The sequence below is a fragment of the Martes martes genome (genome assembly GCF_963455335.1).
Source record: "Martes martes genome assembly, chromosome: 5".
NCBI classification, from domain to species: domain Eukaryota; kingdom Metazoa; phylum Chordata; class Mammalia; order Carnivora; family Mustelidae; genus Martes; species Martes martes.
This window is the reverse complement of record NC_137892.1, coordinates 33,775,704-33,800,443: the sequence shown is the minus strand read 5'-3', so window position 1 is coordinate 33,800,443 and position 24,740 is coordinate 33,775,704. Positions and strand designations below refer to the sequence as shown.

Below are 24,740 nucleotides of genomic sequence, written 5' to 3'. Positions count from 1 at the left end.
ATATATATATGTAAGACAATCAGACAATACACTTGAGCATGAAAAGACTAAGGAATGTTTATTAATCACCTCTATTTTATCTTCATTTACTAGAAACAACTAAATTCAGGAGGCAAAAAGATGTTTTTTCCATGTGATTTACACACCTGGTGTTCTTACAGTATCAAAAAAAAAAAAAATGACTTAAGAGCTTTCTCCTTCTAACTGTAATGTGGCTTCTTCCAAAACCTTCACTGCAAACACACCACAAATGCCAACCCTTAAGAATAAGGTAAGAGAAAAAAAATTTTTTGGTTTTAATATAAGCCCTAGAAAAACTCTTGAATCAATACCAACTGCTAATTCTTTTTGTAATGATACAGGCCATTGTTTGACATTCTCTGGCAGGGCGCCTGGGTGGCTCAGTTGAGATTGTCTGACTTTTCATATATTTTCTTCCTTTGCAAAATTTCAAAAAAAAGGAGAGAGAGAGAGATAAGGTCTATATAATTTTAGCAAGACAGTCAATCTTTCCAGGCGAAGTCTGACATACTAGATAAGACCAGGAAACAGTAATTTTCTCTACTAAGAAAAATGTTCTTTCAAAAATATGAATGTAATGCAAGATAGCTTCTATAGCCTTCAATTTAATCTTTCAATGTAGATTTACAGTTCTGCAGTATTCACTTATGGCCCATACAGGACAGAATTTAGGGAATCCCTGAAGATGTCCATTTCCCTTTCTTTGAAGTATGCCTTAATGACCGTTTGCCTTTAGAAAGCTACTCCTTTCTAGGGAAAGCTCACCAACACACCCAATTTTTTATTCCTGCTTGTGAAATCCTCCTTTGAAACAAAACGGATTATGAAACTAGCTCAGGAAAAATCACAAGTTATCACCATCAATAGCATTCCAGTTGTCTGTCTCTTCTCATCCTAGCACATTCCTGTAACCGGGACAGAAAAAGCCCACTCAGACAATCATGTGCCTCACTGAATAGATCCCAGATGATCCACTGGAGGCTGGGAGAACTGATGAAGGAAGAAGCCGAAATCTTTCTTCCAAAAGGAGTTGAGTAACATGAAAAATAAAAAGTCAAATGGGACTTTTAAGGTAAGCATATAAGTACTCTGCATAATAAGACTGTGTCTGAGGTTAAGACCCTTCTTAGACTAAAATAAAAGGCACTAATGAATATCCTTTCATACCCCCAACAACCACCTCCAAAGTCTTTTTCCTCTGCTCACCACCCAAGAAACAGCTTTTCAACCTTACAACCATATAGGATCTACACTAACCAATGTAGTGAGTTTCTTCACTAAGAAACTTTCCACCAACCAACCAGCTAGGAAGATGTTAGAACTTCATGAAGACTGACCCCAGACACCAAAAGTTTGGTTGCCTTTATTACTTACTCCATCAAGCTCATGAGTGAAACCTCCTACTTGTTTCTTTTGTAATTATTCTCCCAACTTCTAAAGCTTAGATAAGCACCTTTTCACACTGTATTTTTTCTCTTTAACCATTTATTTTCTTAAAAGGCAGTAAGTAGTATCTGTCCTTTCAGAAGACTAGCCACTTACCTCCTAACACATTACCTGGCTTACTTAGTTCTCCTAACAGTATACATGAAAAGTACTCTCTATGATACAGCTGTAAAAATGTAAACCAGCAAAGTCTTCTGCAAAGAGGAGTACACACATATAGGTTGTGAATCCTGCCACTCTATATAGATTTTTGGCAGAAGAGGAAAAAAAAAAAAAGCTAAACATATTAGCAAGGAAAAACATGTTTGAGGCTTTCAAACTCATTTTCGGTTACAAAGAAACTACCTACTTAAAACCACATCAGCAAAGGCCAGAGAGAGAGGGAACTTTATAACCAGAAAAACTGAATACAAAGTCATTGTACTCACTGTCTGATGGCTTCTGTCACAGTAACGCAGCCCAAAATAATCTATCTCCACGAGGTTTATGTGACGGAATACGTGGTCAAGGACAACAGAACCTTTCGTTGACTTCTGCAAAAATAATTCACAGTTTTATTTTTTTAACATGGTGTCTCATCTTTCTCAGTGGGACATAGTCACAGCTCTCATCTTCTCTTAGCTTCGCCCACAATGGAAGTGATTTTATTAGCCCACGGTGCCCTCTTTGAGTTTTGCCTCATTACAAAGAAAAGCAGGGTTGCAAGTAAAATGTATTAAAGAAATTCCTTTGAAAAAAAAATTTTAAATTGTAGTGGGTTTTTAATTAATATAAGCTTCTTTTCTTAGGGGATTGTAAATTATCTTCCAGACAAAATTCTTATCTTAGTAAAGATAATCTTTTATATGAAGAGCATCTAATGAATTCATCAAAAACCACTCATGTTGGTTAAAATCCCACAGTTCTTTCACTTGAAAAAGCAATTTTCACCTACAGCATTACTATCACAACACAGAAGATACACAGAATTAAAATAACAATAGCCAAAGCTTTTATTTTCAATCCTCAACTAATAAACCCACAGATTAAAGCTGCCCAAGTTAATGTTCTGAAAAGCCCTTGTGAAGAAATTTTACTTTATCTCTTTCACATAAGCAGAGATGTAAAGAGAACATTTCCCCTGCTTTCTAAGATCTAATATAGTAGATCTAATATATTAATTACCAATTATCACATAGCTGAAGATAAACATTTAATCAGCAAGCACTACTTCACATATCATATTAATCTTGAAAACAATCCATTTCGGAGGTCCACTGATACAGACTTTTCCTTTCTCTTGCCCCACCCAGGCAGGTACAGCAGGGGAGAAGTCGTCCCCAAGAAGTCGCGCACTGCGTTAATGAAGTAGGGCTTCCTTCAGCTGTGGTTTTCCCCAGAGAATTACCATCACTCGTTTGCTTGTATATGGAGAGTACTCAGTATTGCACTGCTTTTAGGAAATGAGTTGTGACATAAGGGAGATGTTTTGATTAAATGCATTGTAAAATGGGGCGCCTGGGTGGCTCAGTGGGTTAAAGCCTCTGCCTTCGGCTCAGGTCATGATCTCAGGGTCCTGGGATCGAGCCCGACATCGGGCTCTCTGCTCAGTGGGGAGCCTGCTTCCCTTCCTCTCTCTGTCGGCCTCTTTGCCTACTTGTGATCTCTGTCTGTCAAATAAATAAATAAAATCTATAAATGCATTGTAAAATGGATGAGAGGTGATAAAGGCACACACTGAGAGAAGACTGTTCTTGTTACAAATCCCAAAGGTTTTTTTGTTTCCTTCTACTAAATTACCTTGGTTAAACTTAATTGGTGTCTTTTTCAAAATCCAGTGGATAATTCATAAACAAAAAGGCCTTCCATGATGGATCTTTGGTTTGGGACATGTTCTATACTAACAATGCCACGTCCAGTCAATGTTTCTTTGTGCTCATGTACTTACACGTTTAGCTAGGGTAAAAATCTGGAAGGAAAATTACTCTTTCTAAGGATACGCATACTTAAAACTACAACGGGCACTGCCAAAAAGACCATTACAATTTATTCAGTGAAAGTGCATTTCCCCATACCTTTGCCAACAAATTCTCTCGAGCAAAATTTTCCCCATCTCACTGAACAAAAAAGAGCGGAGAGGGTAACTTTTAATTTGCATTTTCCTGACACTTATAAAAGTAGGTGCTCTATCATCTACCTACTAACCAACTGCATTTCTTGGCATTTGGGTTAGGTGTTCTCTAACTTGAAGTTTATGAGCAACTTCTCCTAAGTATTTATAATAACACAACTTTTTAAAAAGATTTATTTGAGAGAGAGCACACGCACACAAATGGGAGGGGCAGAGGGAGAAGGAAAAAGAATCTTAAGCAGACCCCACACTTAGTGCAGAGCCAGAGGCAGGGCCAATCTCACAACCCTGAGATCAGGACCTGAGCCAAACAAGAGTGAGACGCTTTCCCGACCGTGCCACCCAGACACCGCTATACAATTTTACTTTATATAATTAGCTTTTTTATCCCATCTGTAAATTACTTTTGTGCTTGGGATAAAGGCCTAACTTTGTTTCCAAATGGATAGACATTTTACTGAAAAGGCCATCATTTCTCTTGATGTGATAAAAACTTCATCCTTTACTAAATTAGCCCTTACTCTATCCCATGGATTATTCCTGAACCAAACCTCCAAGATTTTAATGATTCAGTTTTAATGTCATTTGTTGGTACCCACCATTCTTTTCTAAAATTGTTTTTGCAAATTCTTAGATATTTTTCTCTATTAGAGGATGTTTAGTAGCAGGTTGCTATTTTTTTTTAAGTTTTTATCTAAATTCCAGTACTAACATACAGTGTGTTACATTAGTTTCAAGTATACAACATAGTGATTCAACACTTCCATACATTACTGGGTACTCAACACAACAAATGCCCTCCTTAATCCCCATCACCTATTTCACTCATCCCCACCCCCTTAGTAACAATCAGTTTATTCTCAATAGTTAAGAGTCTATTCTTGGTTTGTTCCTCTCTCTTATTGTTTTCCCTTTGTTTGTTCTGTTTCTTAAATTCCACATATGAGTGAAATCATATAGTATTTGTCTCTCCCTGATTGACTTACTTTACTTAACATTGTTCTCTAGATCCATCCATGTTGTTGCAAATGGCAAGATTTCATGCTTTTTTTATGGCCAAATAATGTTCCATTGTAGGGGCACCTGGATGGCTCAGTCAGGGAGCATCCACCTGACTCCCAATTGAGGCTCGGGTCACGATCCCAGGGTCATGGCATAAAGCCCCATGCCAGGCTCTGCACTCAGCAAGGAGTCTGCTGGAGATTCTCTCTCTCCCTCTACTTTTGCCCCTCCCCCCTCAAATAAATGCATAAATCTTTGAAAAAATATTCCAGGAGTGTCTGGATGGCTCAGTCAGTTAAGCATCTGGCTTACTTAAGCCTACTTAAGATTCGTTCTCTCCTTCTTCCTTTGCTCCACCACCCCCAAAAATTCCATGATGTACATATACCACCTCTTCTTTAGGCATTCATCTACTGACTGGACACCTGGGCTGCTTCCAGAGTTGGGCTACTGTAAGTAATGCTGCAATAAACACAGGGGTGCATATATCCCTTCGAATTAGTATCTTTGGATTCATTGGGTAAATACCCAGTAGTATGATTGCTGGATGGTAAGGCAGCTCTATTTTTAACTTTTTGGGGAAACTTCATATTGTTTTCCACAGTGGCAAAACAAGTTTACACTTCCGCCAACAGTGCAAGAGTGTTCCCCCTCCTCCACATCCTTGCCAACACCTGTTGTTTCTTGTGTTTTTGATTTTAGCCATTCTGACAGGTATGAGGTGATATCTGATTGTAGTTATGATTTATATTCCCCTGATATGTCTGTTGGCCATGTGTATGTCTTCTTTGGAGAAATGTCTGTTAGGTCTTCTGCCCATTTTTAAATTAGATTAGATTTTTTTTTTTTAAGTTTTGTAAGTTCTTTATATATTTTGGATAGTAACCCTTTATCAGGTATGTCATTTGCAAATATCCACTCCCATTCTGTAGGTTGCCTTTTAGTTTTGTTGTTTCCTCCTCTGTGCAGGAGCTTTTCATTTTGATATAGTCCCAATAGTTTATTTGTGCTTTTGTTTCCCTTGCCTTGGGAGACATATCTAGAAAGTTGCTATGGCCAATGTCAAAGAGGTTACTGCCTGTGTTTTAGGACTCCCATTTAGGGGTTTGTTGTTGTTGTTGTTTAAGATTTTATTTATTTATTTGACAGACAGAGATCCCAAGTAGGCAGAGAGGCAGGCAGAGATAGAGAGGGAAGCAGGCTCCCCCCTGAGCAGAGAGCCCGATGAGGGGCTCCATCCTAGGACCCCGAGATCATGACCTGAGCTGAAGGCAGAGGCTTAACCCACTGAGCCACCCAGGTGCCCCACATTCAGGTTTTTAATCCATTTTCAATTTATGTTTGTATATGGTGTAAGAAAGTGGTCAAGTTTCATTCTTTTGCATGTTGCTGTTCAGTTTTCCCAACACCATTTGTTGAAGAACCCTTTTTTTCCATTGTATATTCTTTCCTGCTTTACTGAATATAAATTGACCATATAATTGTGGGGTTTTTTCCGGGTTTTCTATTCTTTTTTTTTTTTTTTTCGGGTTTTCTATTCTATTCCACTGATTTAAGTGTCTACATGCCAGCACTATACTGTTTTGATAACTACAGCTTTGTAAGGTAACTTGAGGTCCGGACTGTGATGCTTCCAGCTTTGCTTTGCTTCTTCAAGATTGCTTTGGCTATCCAGGGTCTTTTGTGGTTCCATACAAATTTAGGATTCTTTGTTCTAGTTCTGTGAAAAATGTTCTTGGTTATTTTGATAGGGACTGCTTTAAACATGTGGATTGCTTGGGTAATATAGACATTTTAACAATATTCGTTCTTCCACTCCATGAGCACGGAACATCTTTCCATTTCCTGTGTCACCTTCAATTTCTTTCATCAGTGTTTTATAGTTTTCAGAGTACAGATTCTTTTCCTTTTTGGTTAGGTTTATTCCTAAGAATCTTACTATTTGGGGTGTAATTAAAAACAAAAATGTTTTCTGAATTTCTCTTTCTGCTGTTTCATTATTAGTGCACAGAAATGCAACAGATTTCTGTACACTGATTTGTAACCTCTGACTTTACTGAATTTGTTTATCAGTTCTAGCAGGTTTTTTGGTGGAGTCTTTTGGGTTTTCTATACATAGTGTCAGGTCATCTGCAAATAGTCAAAGTTTTACTACTTCTTCCTTACCAACTTTGGATGTCTTTTATTTCTGTCTGTTGTCTAACTGCTGTGGCTAGGACTTCCAGGACAATATTGAATAAAAGAGGTGAGAGTGGATGTCCTTGTCATGTTCCTGACCTTAGGGAAAAAGCTCTCCATTTTTCCCCATTAAGGATGATATTCAGCTTGCTAATTTAATAAATAATTCTATCGGGGTTTTGACGGAATTAAATTGAACTGATAGACTGGATGACTTGGAGTGTAATGATAGGATATTTACAAAGTGAAACATATGGTTTTCTCCTATGCCCTTCAAGGATGTTTATACTTTTTTTCATGTAGGTCTTACAAAATTCTACTCAAACTTTATGGCAGGCAAAATTTACAAAGTGCCCTCTCCCCCAAAATAAATCCTGTTCTAATCCCTGGAGCTGATAAAATGAACTCTCAATACTGTGATTGTGTTATATTATAGGTCACAGTTAGCCTTAATATCAGGAGGTCATTTGAGTGGATCTGACACAATCACATGGGCCCTAACAAGCAAAACACTTTCTCCATCAACAGAAACAGGTAGAATGTAAGTCAAAGACTTTCAAAGCATAGAAACAACTCCACGGGTCCTTGCCACTTGAAAGATGGAGGGAGCATCTGAGATAGCAATGCTAGCACCCTCAAGGAGCTGAGAGTAGACTCCAAGTAAGGAAATGGGAAACTCAGTCCTACAGCCACAAAAACTGGATTTAGCTAACAACCTGAGTTTGGAAGCAGATTCTTCCCCAGAGCCTTCAAAGAAGGACTCTGATAACCAACACCTTGATTTTAGCCTTCTGAGATTAAGCACAGAACCCAGTCACTCTATCCTGGATTTCAGACCTACAGAATGGTAAGATAATAAATAGGGATAGATAGATTTAAGCTACTAATTCGCAGAAATTTGTTATGCAGCAACAGAAAACTAATATATGCTTATTCATAGCTATTTTATAGTTTTATTGTTGTTTTATTATACTTTCTGATTTCTAACATATTAGCAATTAATTCTTCCACATTGGTCTATTCACGGCCATCTTGCTAAACTTGTATCAGTAAAAAGAATTTGTCCGTGGAATCGTTTTATATAGCCACATTTTCTACCAATAGTAAGTTGCTCTAGTTTTTTCTTTTCCAAATTCCTCCTCCATACATTCTTTTCCTTACTGCAATAGTTGGGGCCTCAACCGAAGGATGACTGGTAGTTGTGAGAACATGATCCTAATCTTCTTCGTAATTTTAACGTAATTGCTTCTAAAATTTCATCACTAAGTATACCGGCTGCTCTGTACCCCTTGTATCTACTCTTTATCAAATAGAAGGTTCCTTTTATTTCTACCTTTTGGGTTTTTTGTTTTTGTTTTGTTTTATTCTGTTTTGATTTTTTAATTAAGAGTGGGTGATCATTTTTTTTAAAAGATTTTATTTATTTATTTGAGAGAGAATGAGTGAGAGAGAGCATGAGAGAGGAGAAGGTCAGAGGGAGAAGCCGATTCCCCAAGGAGCTGGGAGCCCGATGCGGGACTTGATCCTGGAAGTCCAGGATCATGACCTGAGCCGAAGGCAGTCACTCAACCAACTGAGCCACCCAGGCGCCCGAAGAGTGGGTGATAATTTTATCAAGTCATTTATGGGAATCTGAAAGGACAAAAATGATGTAATCATCTATGAGTTACATTAAAAGACTTTCTAATGTCAAATATTCTTCATGAAGAATTTTCTAGTTTAGTTCTTTCGTTCTAGGTAAGTACTATCAAACCCCCTCCCTACTTGGAAAGAATCCCCCACCCTGCGTGTCTTCGTAGAGGCAGGAAACAGACTCCATACCCCAACCCCTAGCAGCTGAGCCACAACACATGACCTGGTTTCAGCCAAGGGCTCTGACTTCTGAGCAAGTGATGCAAAGACAGATGAAGACCTGAGAATTCATTCATGATAATGGCTCCCATTTGTAGGGTGTCCAACAGCAGAGGCATGCAGAGGGGAAATCAAATAGGACGGGAGCAGTGATGACTGATTCCTAAGCCTGGTTTCCCAGCATTCTTGAGGTACTAAAGGGAAGCAGCCAGGCAATCCACTGGCTTCCCTTCCCTTGCCCCACAGGAACACTAACTGTGTACGTTTGGACCTAAGAGCCATGCCAGGGTCCTCAGTAAAAATCCTAGGAATGCAGAAAATTGGGTCCAATGGTATACTCAAAATATCATGAATACCAACAGTTTATCCTAGGGATGGAAGTGCAACAGGCAGATCTCTTGGTTGCCAACAGTAACAGATGACTCTGATGAAGTAACCAAGGAAGTTCCCTGAAAGACACTGGTTTTATCTCACAGTCTCTATGGTGCTACCCTGATGGTGGGTCTGTATTCTCCTAATCCCAGTACAGCCACAATCACTAAGCATGTAGCCAACCTTGACCCATCACCACCTCCCTCCTGTGGTTCTGCCCAGGTTTGGGACTTTAGTTTTCACCTACAGTTGTTTCACATTTGCCTTTTGCCTCAGGAATTTTTTTTTTTTTTATTAATAATTTCTGGCTGACTGAGATCCACCTTTCTTACTGTCCAGGCTGCTGCGGGTAACACATGCCTAGCTTTCCTCTTACTTGAAAACACTTCTGGAAGGCTGACATATGAGCCTAGTGTTCCGTTTCGATCTAATCCCTCCTCTGGATCCACTTTCCTACCCAGGCACAGACAGGAACAGACAGTAACTAGAGCAAGTAGAACCACGTAACTCCACCTAATTCCTCTGTCCCAAGCAGATGGAAAAGTGCCTCATGAACAGAAGAGGAATAAATTCTGCTTGAAATTTCAGCACTGAGATGGGGTAGAGTTTTTGGGAAAAAAATATAAGTATATATATACATATACATATATATAAATCAAGGGTATCTTTATGAAAAACACTTTATGCCTATAATTCTATAATTCCACAAGAAATGTTAGCTTCTTTATACATATAATCTATTTATAAACAGTAAATAATAGCCTACTCATGAAGAATACACACAAAAGCAAGTTTAGAAAACCAACTTAGCAGTTTGCAAAGTATATGGAAATAGCAGAAGTTTCATGCCCAGAAGGAATCACCATTCTCCAAAACTATCACTCCAAAAATACCAGAGCAGAGTCTGTCGATCCTCTACAACAGCTTTTTATTTATATAGAATCTGGTACGGAAAATTCTTTTTTTTTTTTTTAAGATTTTATTTATGTAACAGAGAGAAAGAGAGATCCCAAGCAGGCAGGGAGGCAGGCAGAGAGAGAGGGGGAAGCAGGTTCTCCGCTGAGCAGAGACTCCAATGCGGGGCTCGATCCCAGGACCCTGAGACCATGACCTGAGCGGAAGGCAGAGGCCTAACCCACTGAGCCACCCAGGTGCCCCAGGTACGGAAAATTCTTTACAAATATCATCCTTTAGCTCCTTGTTATCCTCTATGGAGAAACCACAAGGAAAACATGCAGTGTTCCACAACAAATCCAGAGCTGACTTAAGAAAAAACGTGGGATCTCATGATTCCCTCAACAGATTTCTGTTATGTTGCATGTCTATACGTGAACCTGGAGCAGAGGCAGAGGAACCTCAGAAATACTGTATTTCTGTCCCTACTTCAAGCACATTTGTCCATGAAAACTTCTTCACTTCTCATCTCTCATACTGCACTATGTCAAGACTCGGAAACCATGGGCGGCATCAGTCAATTAGCTACTGGGGTTGGGGGTACACATCACCAGCCTGCATTTCTGCCAGTCCTGCCCTAACCGGCCCCTTCCGATAACCCTGTCCCCAATTTGTATCCCATTATTTATGCCTCCGACGCTTACGGAAAATTGCACTCTTCACACGGATTCTTCACAGAGACTGCCTATGGGCTGTATTTTTCAGTTCAGATTGATAGTCTTCAAGTTCAGAGGAAATCATCCTTGAATAAAGAAATGAAGAAGTGACAGAGAATGGACATGAGAGCCAAAGTAAGATTGAGAAGTGTACTAGGCAAGGAACAGGCCAACTGCAGGATATATTACTAGAAAAGTAATCATAATACCATTGAGGATATAATGAAACATATGACTTCAAATATTTATTGAGTATATTCAAATTGAGTATATTCAAATATTTCTTGAGTATGTACAATCCAAATTTGAATTTTACAGTACATGTAAGCAAATGATTAATCTCCAGAAGATGAAAAAAGCATGCTAACAAATACCACAGAACAATAACAGACTATAGACTATAACAGAAAGTTATATATATAACTTTCTATATATAACCTATATAGGATATATATATATATATATATATATATATATATATATATATCCCCAGACTATAACAGAAAGAACCACAATGGGGAAAGCCATTCATTACCCTATCAGAACCCTGGAGAAGTTCTGGGGCTATGGAGTGACTAAGAAACTTCTAGAAAGTGAGACAAAGAAGGGCTTGGTTATCATCAGGAGCTTTTTTACTCATTTGACTAGTTATCCTGCATACATTTTACTTGCATTAAAATATCTTCTAAAAGAAAAGGTATGCCAAGTAGGAACTAGTCATTACCTATTATTGTTCATGGAGTAACTGTTTTGTGGATCTGGTTGATTGCTGTGAGTGTTAAGTAAGGAAGATGCCTGGAGACAAAATAGGGATATGGTGTTTCGCTGTCAATTTCTTGACAACATTTCTAAACAATTCACACTCTCCATTCCCCCCCGCCCCTCAAAAAAGGTACTTTAGGACCTTTTAATCCAAGTTCTTCCTGAGCTCCTTGGGCAGCTAGTTCTAATCATTACAGGCCATTATGTTCCAGTGTTGAGGCTACATGCCCCCAGATCCTTAAAACACTGAGACATGGGGCTTCACTTCTAAGTCAGATGGGTTAGTTTCATTTTAAGTTTAAAGAAAATCTTTTTCTTTACTTTTTTCAGTACATGGCAAAAAAAAAAAAAAAAAAAAAAAAAAAAAGGCCAAGAATGGGATTGTATTTAGCACCATCAATTTCTTCTGATCATTTCTCGGAGAAAATCTCCACCAAAATAAGAAATTCATTGAGATACTACAAAGTAAGATACAACTGCAATCACAGCACTTAGCAACATGTCCAGGGACTCTCATAAACATCAATAAATTACAGGGATGCCTGGGTGGCTCAGTCAGTTGAGAATCTGCCTTCAGCTCAGGTCGTGATCCCAGGGTTCTGGGATCAAGTCCCTCATTGGTCTCCCTGCCAAGCAGGCTTGGATTCAACCTCTCCCTGCTTCAACCTCTGCCTGCCCGCCTGCTTGTGGTCCCCCTGCCTGTGGTCGCTCTCTCTTTCTCTCTCTCTCTCTCTCTCTGACAAATAAATAGATAAATAAATAATCTTTTAAAAAAAGGTCAATAAATTACAAGGCAGTCTTAGACACATAGTGGATCTCCACAAGTAAGACTTGAGAGAATGAGCCAAGTGGCAACACAACTATCAAGAACGGAATTCTTGAGGGCTCCTTGGGCCTTGGCCTGCCTGCACTGTTCTCTCTCTGGGCTATCTTTCCTGCTCTGGCATCGTCAAACCCCCATTTAATCCTTCAAGATCCAGTTCAAATGCCACCTTCTCCATGAAGCCTGTCCTTATCTCCTCAACCTTATTATGACCTCTCCCTCCACCCAACCTCTAATTTCTGCCTGCCTCTGAGACTTAAACTATTCTGCCTTTGTTAATGCATTGCATACTTCTCTTCACTTTTCTATTAATATTTAGACATTTTGAAAGCAGGTGCTGAGGATTACACACCACTTCCTTTCCATGCAGTTCAAGAATTTACACATAGAGCTCCCTAAAAATTCTTTGAATTAATACTAAGAGCCAACAAACAAGGAAGAGGGAAGTGCAATGCTGGAAACATGGTGGCCTGTGACCTATACCTTGATTTGTCTGTTTTTAAGATTTCTACTTTCCTAACCAGTCAGACCTATGAAAGCAGAAAGATGGATGGATTCATTTATCTTGACCTCAGTAGATCAGCTGAGTCAAAGCTACATAGTTTACTTTTAGTTACACATTTGTTTCAGTGTTCTCTAATTCCAACAAACTCAATGGGCTCTAAAAAACTACCAAGATATGAAAAAATAAAGGGGCCCTATATTAAATGTTTCCATAGAAAGTTTATATAGAGATATATAGTTTTCCTTGGGCAATAAAATAAATCTGATGTATTTTTGTTTGCTATTGTAAGGAAATCAAAAGAGACTAGATACGAGGCAGTAAGAAGAAAATCAAGAAAGAAGTATCTGACTTTTCCAACCCCACTCAGAAAAAACTCATTTAATGTTACAAGATATTAATTTACTTTTCAAATGAGAGTAAATGCCTGTGACATATTTCTGGATTGTGAATTAGATGCCACGTAAATCTAAGCAAATAGAGATAGATTACTTTTATTACTGACACACTAGCAGCATTCTGGAAAGAACAGAGCTACAAGAGGCTTATAATCTTGAGAAATACTCCCAAATAGGACAAGTTTATTTGAAAATACCGTCAGTGAGGCTTTCAACCAGAACAAAGAATTTTTCGAATGAGTAATAACACTTTTGCAGATTAACATGACATTACAAACCAGAAAGGCAGGTTTTTGCCAGCTGCACAGAATGATAACTATTACACTCCAGACAGTTTACTCCTTCACAAAGGGGAAAAGAACCCTTTAAAAAATTCCTTAATGTTATGCCTTTTTAAATGCACTATATTTTTATTTAGTGTTTTTAACATAATAGATTCCCAGTTCTGTGGGAAAACATAAATCACGTTACTTTTTTTTTTTTTTTTTTTTTTTTTCAGCTCAGACCTGTTAGGATAAAGCAAAATAGGAGCACGAGGGAGAGATTCTTCAGGCACCAATAGTAACTGCTTCTCAGACCAAGTATTGTTAACCACCATCTGATGGTTTCTGACTAAGTTACCTTTATCCTCTAGGTGAGGAATCTATAAAGGAAACCCTCTTTTAGTCATTTAAAATAAAAAGTAAAATGTTTGTTTTTCAAGGTGCTGTCTATATTTTTCATATATAAAAGTTTAGGGGCGTCGGGGTGGCTCAGTTGGTTAAGCGTCTGCCTTTGGCTCGGGTCATGATCCCAGGGTCCTGAGATGGAGCCTACTTCTCCTTCTCTCTCTGACCCTACCCCCCTGCTTGTGCTTGCTTTCTCACTCTCTCTCAATAAATAAAACCTTTAAAAAAAAAAGTGTGCTCACACAGATAAATTTTTCTCAGACTTATCTAATGTTTCAGCCATCTATTGCTGTGTAACAAATCACCTCAAAACTTAGTGGCTTGAGGCAACAACAATTTGCTCTTGATTCTGCAATCTGGGTAGGGCTCAGAAGGGAAAGATGACGTCTGTTCCATCTGGTGTTGGCTAGAGAGGTTCACTTGAGCTCAAGAACCAAGACGGCTTCATTCACATATTGACACTTCACCTGGGGTAAGGAATGACTGGAGGCCGGCTTGGCCTCTCTCCTTCCCTTCACTGTCTCTCATCATCTAGAGCCTCTCTCTTCAGAAGGGTAGTCTACCATGGTGACTGAGGCCTCTGAGACCACAAGAGTGAAGCTGCCAGGTTTCTTAAGGCCCACACCCGGCACAGCTTCCCTCGTGCTATACTCTATCAGTCAAAGCAAGTCATCCGAGATGGAAAGGGAGGGGAAACAGATGCCATCTCTTAATAAGAAGAGTAACAAGGAAGGATCACTGGCAGCCATCCTTGCACACAATCTACCACAGCTCACTCCCCAGTTTTTGTCTCTAAACTGGTTATAATCTTCATGATGTTCTTCCTCTGCTCAACTCATCTTTGATGTAACAGTCTAAATTACAACAATGGAATAAATACATAAATAAATTACAACAATGGATGGAGAACAAATCTTGAGCATCTGTATTTACGTCACTATGCTAGACACTTTCATATACTTTATTTCATTTAATCTCCACAAGAGCTATGTAAGCTTGGAGTTTTTATTACCATTTTACAAATGAGATTGCAGACATTGGGAAAGGATAAGCAGTTTGGGTACAGTCACACGGAAATAAGTGGTAAAGGCAGGACTCTGACCCAGAAATATCAGACCTAAAACTCTTGAGTTCATGCTCTTGTGTAACTGGTTCTCAAACCATGGTCTGAGGATCCCTGGGAAGACCCAGAGATGTATTCAGTAGTCCATGAGGTCAAAACTGTATTCTGAATATTTTGTTATTTATCATCTTTTCTCTCTCACAAGTATACAGCTTTCCAGAGGTTACAGGGCAAAGGATCTCACTAACAGACAGTGTAGACAGCAGATCAGAGAATCAGCTATTTTCTATTAAACCAGGTCTTAAATAAACTTGCAAAAATATATATATTTTTTTGCAAAAATATTTTTTAAAAAAGGTCACTCTCCTCATCTAAAATTGTCTCCTTTTGGAAAATACAACTATTTCTTTTTTTTTCTTTTTTGAAAATACAACTATTTCTATAAAATAATTACACTGAGGGCACCTGAGTGGCTCAGTCAGTTGAGTTTGTGCCTTCAGCTCAGGTCACGATCCAAGAGTCTCAGGATGGAGCCCCTCATTGCTTCGGGCTCCCTACTCAGAGGGGAGTCTGCTTCTCCCTCTCTCTCTGCTCCTCCCCCCTGCTTGTGCTCTCTCTTTCTCTCTCTCAAATAAACAAAATCTTAAAAAAAAAAAAATTTACATTGACATGTAATGCAATTTTTAAAATGAATTAGTTTTATTTCTTAGCTTTAACTTACAATACTGCAAATATACACAGATAAAACCCTCACAGACAAAAGTTCTTTGAGGTCCTAAGTAATTTTATTTATTTCTTTTAAGATTTATGTATTCATTTGAGAGAGAAAGACCGAGAATGAGAGAGAGAGAGAGAGAGAGAGAGAGAATGCATGCACAAGAAAGGGGAGCGGCAGAGGGAGAGGGAGAGGGAAAGTATTTCAAGCAGACTGCCCCGCTGAGTGCAGAGCCCAACTCAGGGCCTTATCCCAAGACCCTGAGATCATGACCTGAGCCAAAATCAAGAGTCAGACTCTTAACCACCTGAGCCACCCCGGTGCCCTAGTCCTCAGGAATTCTAAAGCATGTAAGGAAATTCTGAGACAGAAAAAGCTTGAGAACTACCTCACCATACTAACAAGGGTGCATTATTGATGACACATATTATGAAATAGATTGTGTTCTTGATTCTCAGGTATTTGGGGGGATTTATAAACCCTTCTTCAGCTTATAGATGAGGACACTAGGATCCACTAGATGAGTGAGCTGCTCACAGGTCACAGGGCTAGCTGCTAAAGTTCTAGGAATAGAACCAATGCCACATAATTGCCACTGTACAAACATCTGCCTCTGTCTCTTACAGATCTTCTTAGAACACGAGTTCACAAATATTTTTAGTAATAAAATAAAACTAAAAGAAAAAATGAAGCAGTCCACAAGGAAGAACAGAGATCAAATAATAGATAGCAGCATTCTTTGCCAGAATTTCCACAGTAGAGACCTATTTTCAAAACTATATGTAAAGCATACTCTTTAGTTTCATCAAATGTGCATTAAAAAATTCAGCCCCAATAAACAGAAATGTCTGCAACACAAGTCAAATTTTTATCTTTCTCCCATATGTCTTGGACATCTTCTGTTTCAAATTCATGAATGTTATGAATCTCAAAAAATAATTTTTCTAAATGTACTATGGTATCCTGAATGAGATTCTGGGACCAACAAGAGGGCACTAGTGGAAAAACTTGCAATCCAAAAATAATCCATAGTTTGGTTACTAGTCTTGTATACAATGAATTGGCTATATTATTTCCTGGTTTTGACAAATATAACATGATTACGTAAGATGTTAACATTAGAGGAAGCTAAGTGAAGAGCATTCAGGAACTCTCTTATTGTTTGCAATTCTTCGGTAAATCTGATCTGAAATTTAAACCTCTGATCTGTAATGAACAGAATGGAACAGAAACCCTATTAACTTATTCTATTCATTACAGATCAGAGTAAAATCAACAGCGAAATATCAGATAATATAAGACATTTCACAACCTAAGACTTTATTTTAACAAAAAGGAAAAATGGGTTATCTATCTTCAAAATAAAATTCCTGAGAATTCATTAATAATCTTGATTTAGGACATTTAAGTGATTATATTTTAAAGGTCATAAGCCTTGCAGAACAGAACATGTTAAGCCAAAGATCTGTTTTACAAATATAAGCTCTCACTTAAGATATAATCATTTAAACTTTAATCTGAATGATGAAAAGATGATTTCAAAACTTTAACTGTACTATGTTTATTATTATTATTTTAAGTAGGCTCCACACCCAGCATGGCACCCAATGTGGGCTTGAACTCATGACTCTGAGATGAAGACCTGACCTGAGATCAAGAGTCAGATGCCTAACCAACTGAGGAACCCAGGTGCCCCTATACTGCTCATTATTAGCAACTATAAATTCAAAACTAAAAACAATATCCTATTTTATATAAAAGGTTTAGGGGTTTTTTCCCTCTCCTTTTCTTAAAGATTTTATTTATTTGAGAGAGAGAGAGAGAGAGCACTTGAATGGAGAGGGAAGGGGCAGAGGGAGAAGGAGAAGCAGTCTCCCTGATGAGCAAGGAGCCCAATTCAGGGCTTGAGCCCAGGACCCTGAGATCATGACGTGTGCTTAAGGCAGATGCTTAACTGACGGAGCCACCCAGGCGCCCCAGAAGGTTTAAGTTTTTTTGTTTGTTTGTTTGTTTTTTTAAAAGATTTTACTTACCCATTTTACAGACAGACAGCAAGTAGGCAGAGAGGTAGGCAGAGAGAGGGAGGAAGCAGGCTCCCTGCGAGCAGAGAGCCTGATGCGGGACTCGATCCCAGGACCCCGGGATCATGACCTGAGCTGAAGGCAGAGGCTTTAACCCACTGAGCCACCCAGGCGCCCCCAGAAGGTTTAAGTTTTAAAAATCTGTTCATCTCAGGGCACCTCGGTGACTCAGTCAATCAAGCCTCTGCCTTCGGCTCAGTTCTTGAGCTCAGTGTCCTGGGATCGAGCCCTGCATCAGGCTCCCTGCTTGGCAGGGAGTCTGCTTCTCCCTCTGGCTGTTCGTTCTCACTCTTTCTCTCAAATAAATAAAATCTTTAAGTCTTTAAAAAAATAAAAATAAAAATAAAAATCTGTTCATCTCATACTCAGTTTTTTCCAGGTATGGTTCAGTGAAGATTGCTGCCAACTTGTTGACTCTCTTCCCATCAAGAGGTAGGACTAATTCTCCTCCCTGATTCTGGCCAAGCCTATGACTGCTTCCACTGATACAGTATTGTGCAAGTGTCGCTAAGCCAGTTCCAAGGTAGCTTTTAAAACAACTAACTGCTTCACCGATGGTTCCTGGAACCCTTGAGCTACCATGAAAGAAGTCTAACCACCCAGCTCAAGAGACCATCTGGAGAGACCCTGACTGGGCCTCACCTTTCAGATGTCCTGCCAAGACCCCAGGCCTGTGACTGAAGACATCCAGAACAGCACAATGGTATGATCAATACCAAGTGTCCCCGGGCAACACCACATGGAGAAAAACTGCCCAGCTAAGCCTTGCTCAAAGTTGTGACCTATAAAACACGAGGCATAATAAAGTGGCTGTTGTCTCAAGCTACTCAGTTTTGGGTAGTTTGTTATACAACTACTTTGTATAACAAACAACCACAGATAATTAGACAATGGTAAAACTCAGTTGTTCTCCCCCTAGAAATGCAGATCTCTATGAATAGTCAAAACCTACCCCCAACAACACTGTTTATTACTTCTTCTGTCATCCCATTATAAGCTAGACAGGTAAAACACGTACATTAGGTAGGAAAGCTTCAAAAACTCCTGGTTACTAGCTGTTGTGTACCCACCTTTAATCTCCCAGCACTGGAGCCCTTCCTGCACCTTTGTTTCTGGCTTACCTCAAAGCTTGTCCCTGCCTATCATGGCACTAGCTTGTTATCTAGAACTCTTAAGAGTCTCCATTGTTAACATAATAAATATTTGATTTCCTTAACTAGAAATTCCCATTTGTTACCAATGTTTCTTTTTCCTGAGTGGTGCTCCGTTTGGGTAAGGCACAGCACATGTTCCCAGACTCCTGTGTTGTTTCAATATATTATCGTGATCGAGCCCTTCCTTATTTTGCAGGAATTCTTGTCAGGATTGGGAACAGGAATTTGTTTCTTTTTTTTTTTTTTTTAAGATTTTATTTATTCACCTGACAGATCACAAGTAGGCAGAGAGGCAGGCAGAGAGAGAGAGGAGGAAGCAGGCTCCCTGCTGAGCAGAGAGCCCGATGCGGGGCTCGATCCCAGGACGCTGGGATCATGACCTGAGCCGAAGGCAGCGGCTTTAACCCACTGAGCCACCCAGGCGCCCCAGGAATTTGTTTCTTTATCTTGTACAATATCCACTTGTATAATGCAAAAATGCTTACATTTACAAAAAAATGGAATTATAAGGAAGTGAATAAAGTGCTGTAAAACTTAACCTCCCTCACACAAAACACAGTATGTGCAAGGTAGAGCAGGTCACCTTTTCTTCTGTGAGATGGTAACTCCATTACAACTGAGACACATGCAGCTGTGAATCCAATGGCAAGAGGGGAATCAGACTTAAAATGCACAGTCCCACATGAATGATGACTGTTGCTTTCATCTCCCAAACAATTAGAGAAGGCCAAGAAATCGGTCCTGCCCTCTCTTCCTTCTTGCCTGAGTAAGTGAAAATTTCAGCTGAAAAGCCTCAAGTGCCCCTTCCTCTTCCTGAGTATTCATTAGAGATGGACAGTAGACTCAGGGCTGGGCAAGGGGTCATCTGATGAGGTTGGAGGTTGAGTCAAACAAGCCAGGATGGCTTCCGAGGAAGGCAGTGGCCATGCAGAGTTGGGGGACTGGCTACACGATAAGGAATGAAGCATGATGTACATTTACTGAGAAAAAGAGGAGCTGGGTTTCTCCAGTTAGAAAAGGGAGTGACACATGTGGGAAAGGAGAAAACAAGAATGAACGTGCTTTGGATGTGGAGGTACTGGTTTGAGTATCTGTTTGAATGTATTTAGATAAATGTAAGTTTTTATACAAATACACACTTCAGCCTTCTAGGGCTGCCTGCCAAAAGGTTATGGGAGCAATGCTATCTCAGTAGCCATGACCACACCTAGTGCCCACATCTTGGATTTCTAAATACCATTATCCTCCACCTAGAAAACAGAGGAATTTGAGGCTAAAACAGGAAAGTAAAGAGCCCAAAATAATTTTTTTGTACAGAAAAGGAAAAACGTAAGGGGGTCCTTTCAAAAGAACACAGGTGCTAATTTGAAGGGACTCTGGTCAAATCTGGGATAATGTGAGCAACAAAATAAAGGAAAGGACTGGATTATAACCCCAAGAGGAATCTTTAATGTAAATATATAAATGAATAAATAAATAGAAGAGAAAGTGCTTCCTTACGGTAAAATGCTGATTCATCAACATCCAACAGAAATAACAGAATTAGATGATAATCATCATTGTTACAATTGATTCAATCAAGAACCAGCAGTAATGCTAAAACACATGGATGAAAGTCAGAGGAATGGGATATCTACCAGGTCTCAGAACATCTCCCCACAAAATACTTATTCACTACAAAGGATAAAAGAAACTTTGCAGAGGCGCCTGGGTGGCTCAGTGGGTTAAAGCCTCTGCCTTCAGCTCAGGCCATGATCCCAGGGTCCTGGGGTTGAGCCCCGCATCGGGCTCTCTGCTCAGCAGGGAGCCTGCTTCCTCCTCTCTCTCTGCCTGCCTCTCTGCCTACTTGTGAGCTTTGTCTGTCAAATAAATAAATTAAAAAGAAGAAAAAGGAGAAGGAGGAGAAGGAGGAGAAGGAGGGGGAGGAGGAGGAGGAGGAGGAGGAAAAGGAAGAAGGAAGAAGGAAGAAGGAAGAAGGAAGAAGAAGAAGAAGAGAGGAGGAGAAAGAAAGAAACTTTGCAGTAGAAAAACCTTAACCAAATCAGCAGAGTGAGTTTCACCAGTAGTGGGATACACTGACATCATGTACCACCTGAAAGGATGTGACCAACACACAGGCAGTACCACTTCTGCATTCTTCCTGCCCAAACTACTTCATATCCTGAGTTAATAAGGAGGCAGCATCAGACAAGCCCAAATTGAGAGACACTGTACAAAATATTCAAGCTTTAGTCTCCTGAAAAATAGTAAGGTCATGAAAGTATTAAATGTTCTAGATTGAAGGAAACATAAACAATATTCTAATAAAATTCTATGAGTACATCTGGATTGGATTATTTTGCTCCAAAGGACAAAATTGGGAAAATAGACAACAGTCAAGTGGGAACGGTGGACTGGACAGCCAGCCTGCACCTCATTTCCTCATGCTAACAGTTGTGCCCTGATCATGAAGTAGTGGGTGCCTGTCTGTAGATAATAAGCACTAACACATTCAGGGGTAATGAGTCTCGGGTTTTCAACCTACAAATAATTCAGTAAAAGAGGAAAAAAATAACGATAAAGCTTACATGGTAAAATTTTAACACCTGGGGCGCCTGGGTGGCTCAGTGGGTTAAAGCCTCTGCCTTCGGCTCAGATCATGATCCCAGGGTCCCGGGATCGAGCCCCGCATTGGGCTCTCTGCTCAGCGGGGAGCCTGCTTCCTTCTCTCTCTCTCTCTGCCTGCCTCTCTGCCTGCTTGTGATCTCTGTCTGTCAAATAAATAAATAAATAAAATCTTTAAAAAAAAAAAAGAATTAGAGTTTCTATTAAAAAAAATTTTTTTTAACACCTGCATTTGCGCATGAAGGGTATGCAAGAGTTCTCTGCATTGCTCTTGCATTGCTCTTGGAAATTATTTCCAAATAAAAAGTTCAAGAAAAGATCTTATCCTCTCCCATTCAAGGCACCCCCGAAGCTGCAGGCCTGTCATTCTTCCACCCCCTCCCCCCCAGAACTTCTTGGTCCCGCAGTGCCTTCTTCCCACCCTTGCCTGGCTCTCAGTCCTTTTCTTCAGGATCAGGGGGAGGGAGAAATGTTGGGGGGAGTGGGAGGGGCAAGGTTGTGAATGCCTTACCTGTCACTAGCCCATGGTCTATCCTACAACCCAGCACGGAATTCCACTCAAGTACGCCATGTTATGACACTTTCTAACTTTGCCCCTTTAAAGTTTCCAGAGTGACCCAAGAAACATTTCACATAAGTCATTTTAACATTTACGACTATTCTTACTCTTTTTCTTTTGTTAAAATATTTTTCCTACAGAAGAGTAATTCTTCAAAATTGCAGCAGTCTTGGAGCAAGAGGTTGGCCGGTCATCCTGTTAGGAGTCTATTTTCCTCCTGAACAATTCTCTGGAAATAGCCTGGGAAGTAAGGTTATCTCTCCTGAAAGATAAGAGCCCTGGAGGCAGAGAGGCTGAAGGAGACAAGTCTGAGTCCAGGGTCAAGTAGGGACAGAACACGTTGCTTGCTCAATCTGTATTTGTCCGTAAGCACTTAACACAGAGACCGCAAACTGGAAGACCATGTTTCGCTCACTAGTTGACAGTAAGAGGACAAGGCAGGAAATGTTACAAATGCCTCCTCTAGCAACCCGAAGCACCAAGCAAAAATCAGCAGGGTAATCCCCTCAGCTACCCTGTTTCCCAGGAATGAGCTCTTCAGGTTCTAAGTCCCTGGAATTCCCTGGCCTGTGTGATCCTCCCAGTAGTACCCCCACATGAACACTATCAGAAAAGCTAAAGTGAACTTGAATTTCCTGAGAGGTTCTGAGAGGAAAGGTTATAGGTCACACAGACGTCAGGTGTTGCCATCTCTCTAGCAGCAGGATGGATGCAAAGGAAACTCATAATTATGAGTCAGATTGCATCAGGGTGCTAGATGAAGAAGAGATGGGTCAAAAAGCTTGGGAACGGAGTGGTGATAGCATGACCAGGGAAATCAGAAAACCTATAAGGAAGTACCAGAAGATGGATGGCACGAGGCACCATGGGGGTGGAAATCAAGAGACTGTGAGAAAATGACAACCACAAGGTACGTTCCTGACCTGCTTTTCTTCCTACCTTCTCTGCAGCAACACAATGACCAAGGCAAGCATCTTGTGCAAGGGACACATTCCTTAAGGGATCCCATCAACCAAAACTCATTTTCCCCCAGGAATTAAAGAAAAGCCAGGGATGCTCTCTTAGGGCACATAAATCTACAATGACTGCCTAAATTACTAGTTTGTTCTGTAAAAAAAAAAAAAAAAATATTAATTATCTGTATTATTTGGCACAATGGTCTCTCCTGAATTAATAGTATAGTTTACCACGATGATTTTTAGCTATTTTAGTGTTTATCACATCTAATGTCATCTTCAAGTTACTGATTTGGGGAGAATTTCTGCTGTGGCCCTAATACACCACAGATAAAGCAATACTTAGGGGATACCTTTTTCTCAAAATAAAAAGAGCTTTTTGAAATATAACAACAAATATTTAAAAATAAAAACAGCATAGTAGTTGCTAAAATCTGCTGACGTTCCAATGCACAGGGGTTTTCAACTGATATAAAATAAAGATATTTGGGGGTTTTTGGTTTTTTGGTTTGGTTTTGTTTTGTCTTTGTCAGGTAAAGCAGCCGAAGGTGTGGCTGTAGCATAAACACTCAGGTTCCCAACTTTCAAATTATGTGATTTTTTTGATGAAAATTCCTTTATTTGGGGGGGAAATTCCAAGTTTAAGAGATTAAGTGAGGCTTTGTTAATATTTTCCTTATGTCATAATATTTCAAGGTCACGTAAGTCAGAGTCCCATAAAATAATAAAATTGGTAATACTGACATTTATTGGTATATATTAGTAATTTACATACACTAACTCACTTAGCTCACAGCAGCCCTATGAGTTGGAGATAATAATAGCTAACACTTACTATTTCCGTGTGCCAGGCAACATTCTAAGAGCACTGTATCTTTCCATAAATGTGACCATTCATTTAATTTTCACACTGGCTTAAGGAAATAGGTGTCATTCTTTTCCTCATTTTAAAGATTTATTTATTTATTTGAGAGAGCGAGAGTTGGGGGAGGGACAGAGAGAGAGGGAGAAGGGTAGAAGCTATTCTCTGCTAGCACAGAGCTGGAGGTGGGCTTTGATCTCATGACTCTGAGATCGTGACTAAGTCGAAATCAAGAGTTGTCCCCTTAACTAACTGGGACACCCAAGTGCCCTTCTTTTCCTCATTTTAAAGATAAGATCACTGGAACCCAAGTGTTAAGTTATTTTCCCAAGAACACACAGACAATAAATGACAGAGGCAGGATTAAAACCCAGGCTGTCTGGATCTAGCACCTAGACTCCAAAATGCTCTCAGACTGGACTGACTAGAGAACGGGTCTGAGGCCAGAGTGCTCTCCAAACTCCTAGGCATTTTAAGAGTACTCTCCCCATTTCATAGACAAAGGACCCAACTGAGTTAACCACAGATTTTAAAGTGGCCTGCTCAGAAATCAAAGTTGGTTGTACTTGGGAAGACACTGTGGCTGTCAGGTTAGACGGGCTATCCGAAGCTAGTGACACCAAGAGACCTCAAGGGTCACTATTCAGGTGAGCTAAACTGCTCCTAAAGACCAACTAGTCTCCTCCCCATTCCTCAACTGATGGGTCCCAGTTTGGTGGCTTCTACTTATCCATGCAAACACACTTATTTCTTCCAGTATTTGATGATTTACCACTGCCCAAGAGCACTCTTAGCCTGCTGGGAAGAACTCATTAAAAGACATCAAGAACAGTTATAACCCATGTAAGAGGTCTCAGCCACTTCAACAAGGAAGACTAAAATGAATAACCAGAACAAACAGCGCCTATGAAAAAGACGAAAGAAAATCAGGGTGGGGGACAGGGGAAGCAATGGGGACTTTGAAGAAGATACTACTAAAACACACACACAAAAGGCTTTCTAA

The 24,740-nt window shown here is 39.8% G+C and overlaps 1 protein-coding gene across 1 annotated transcript in view; it reads right to left on the bottom strand.

Annotated features, from left to right (window-relative positions):
* The window catches only part of EPB41L4A (erythrocyte membrane protein band 4.1 like 4A), a 264,629-nt gene that overhangs the window by 154,101 nt on the left and 85,788 nt on the right, over nt 1-24,740 (bottom strand). Inside the window, exon 2 of the mRNA XM_080803915.1 lies at nt 1,896-2,000. Coding sequence (XP_080660041.1) covers nt 1,896-2,000 — 105 coding nt within the window. The remainder of the gene's footprint in view (nt 1-1,895; nt 2,001-24,740) is intronic.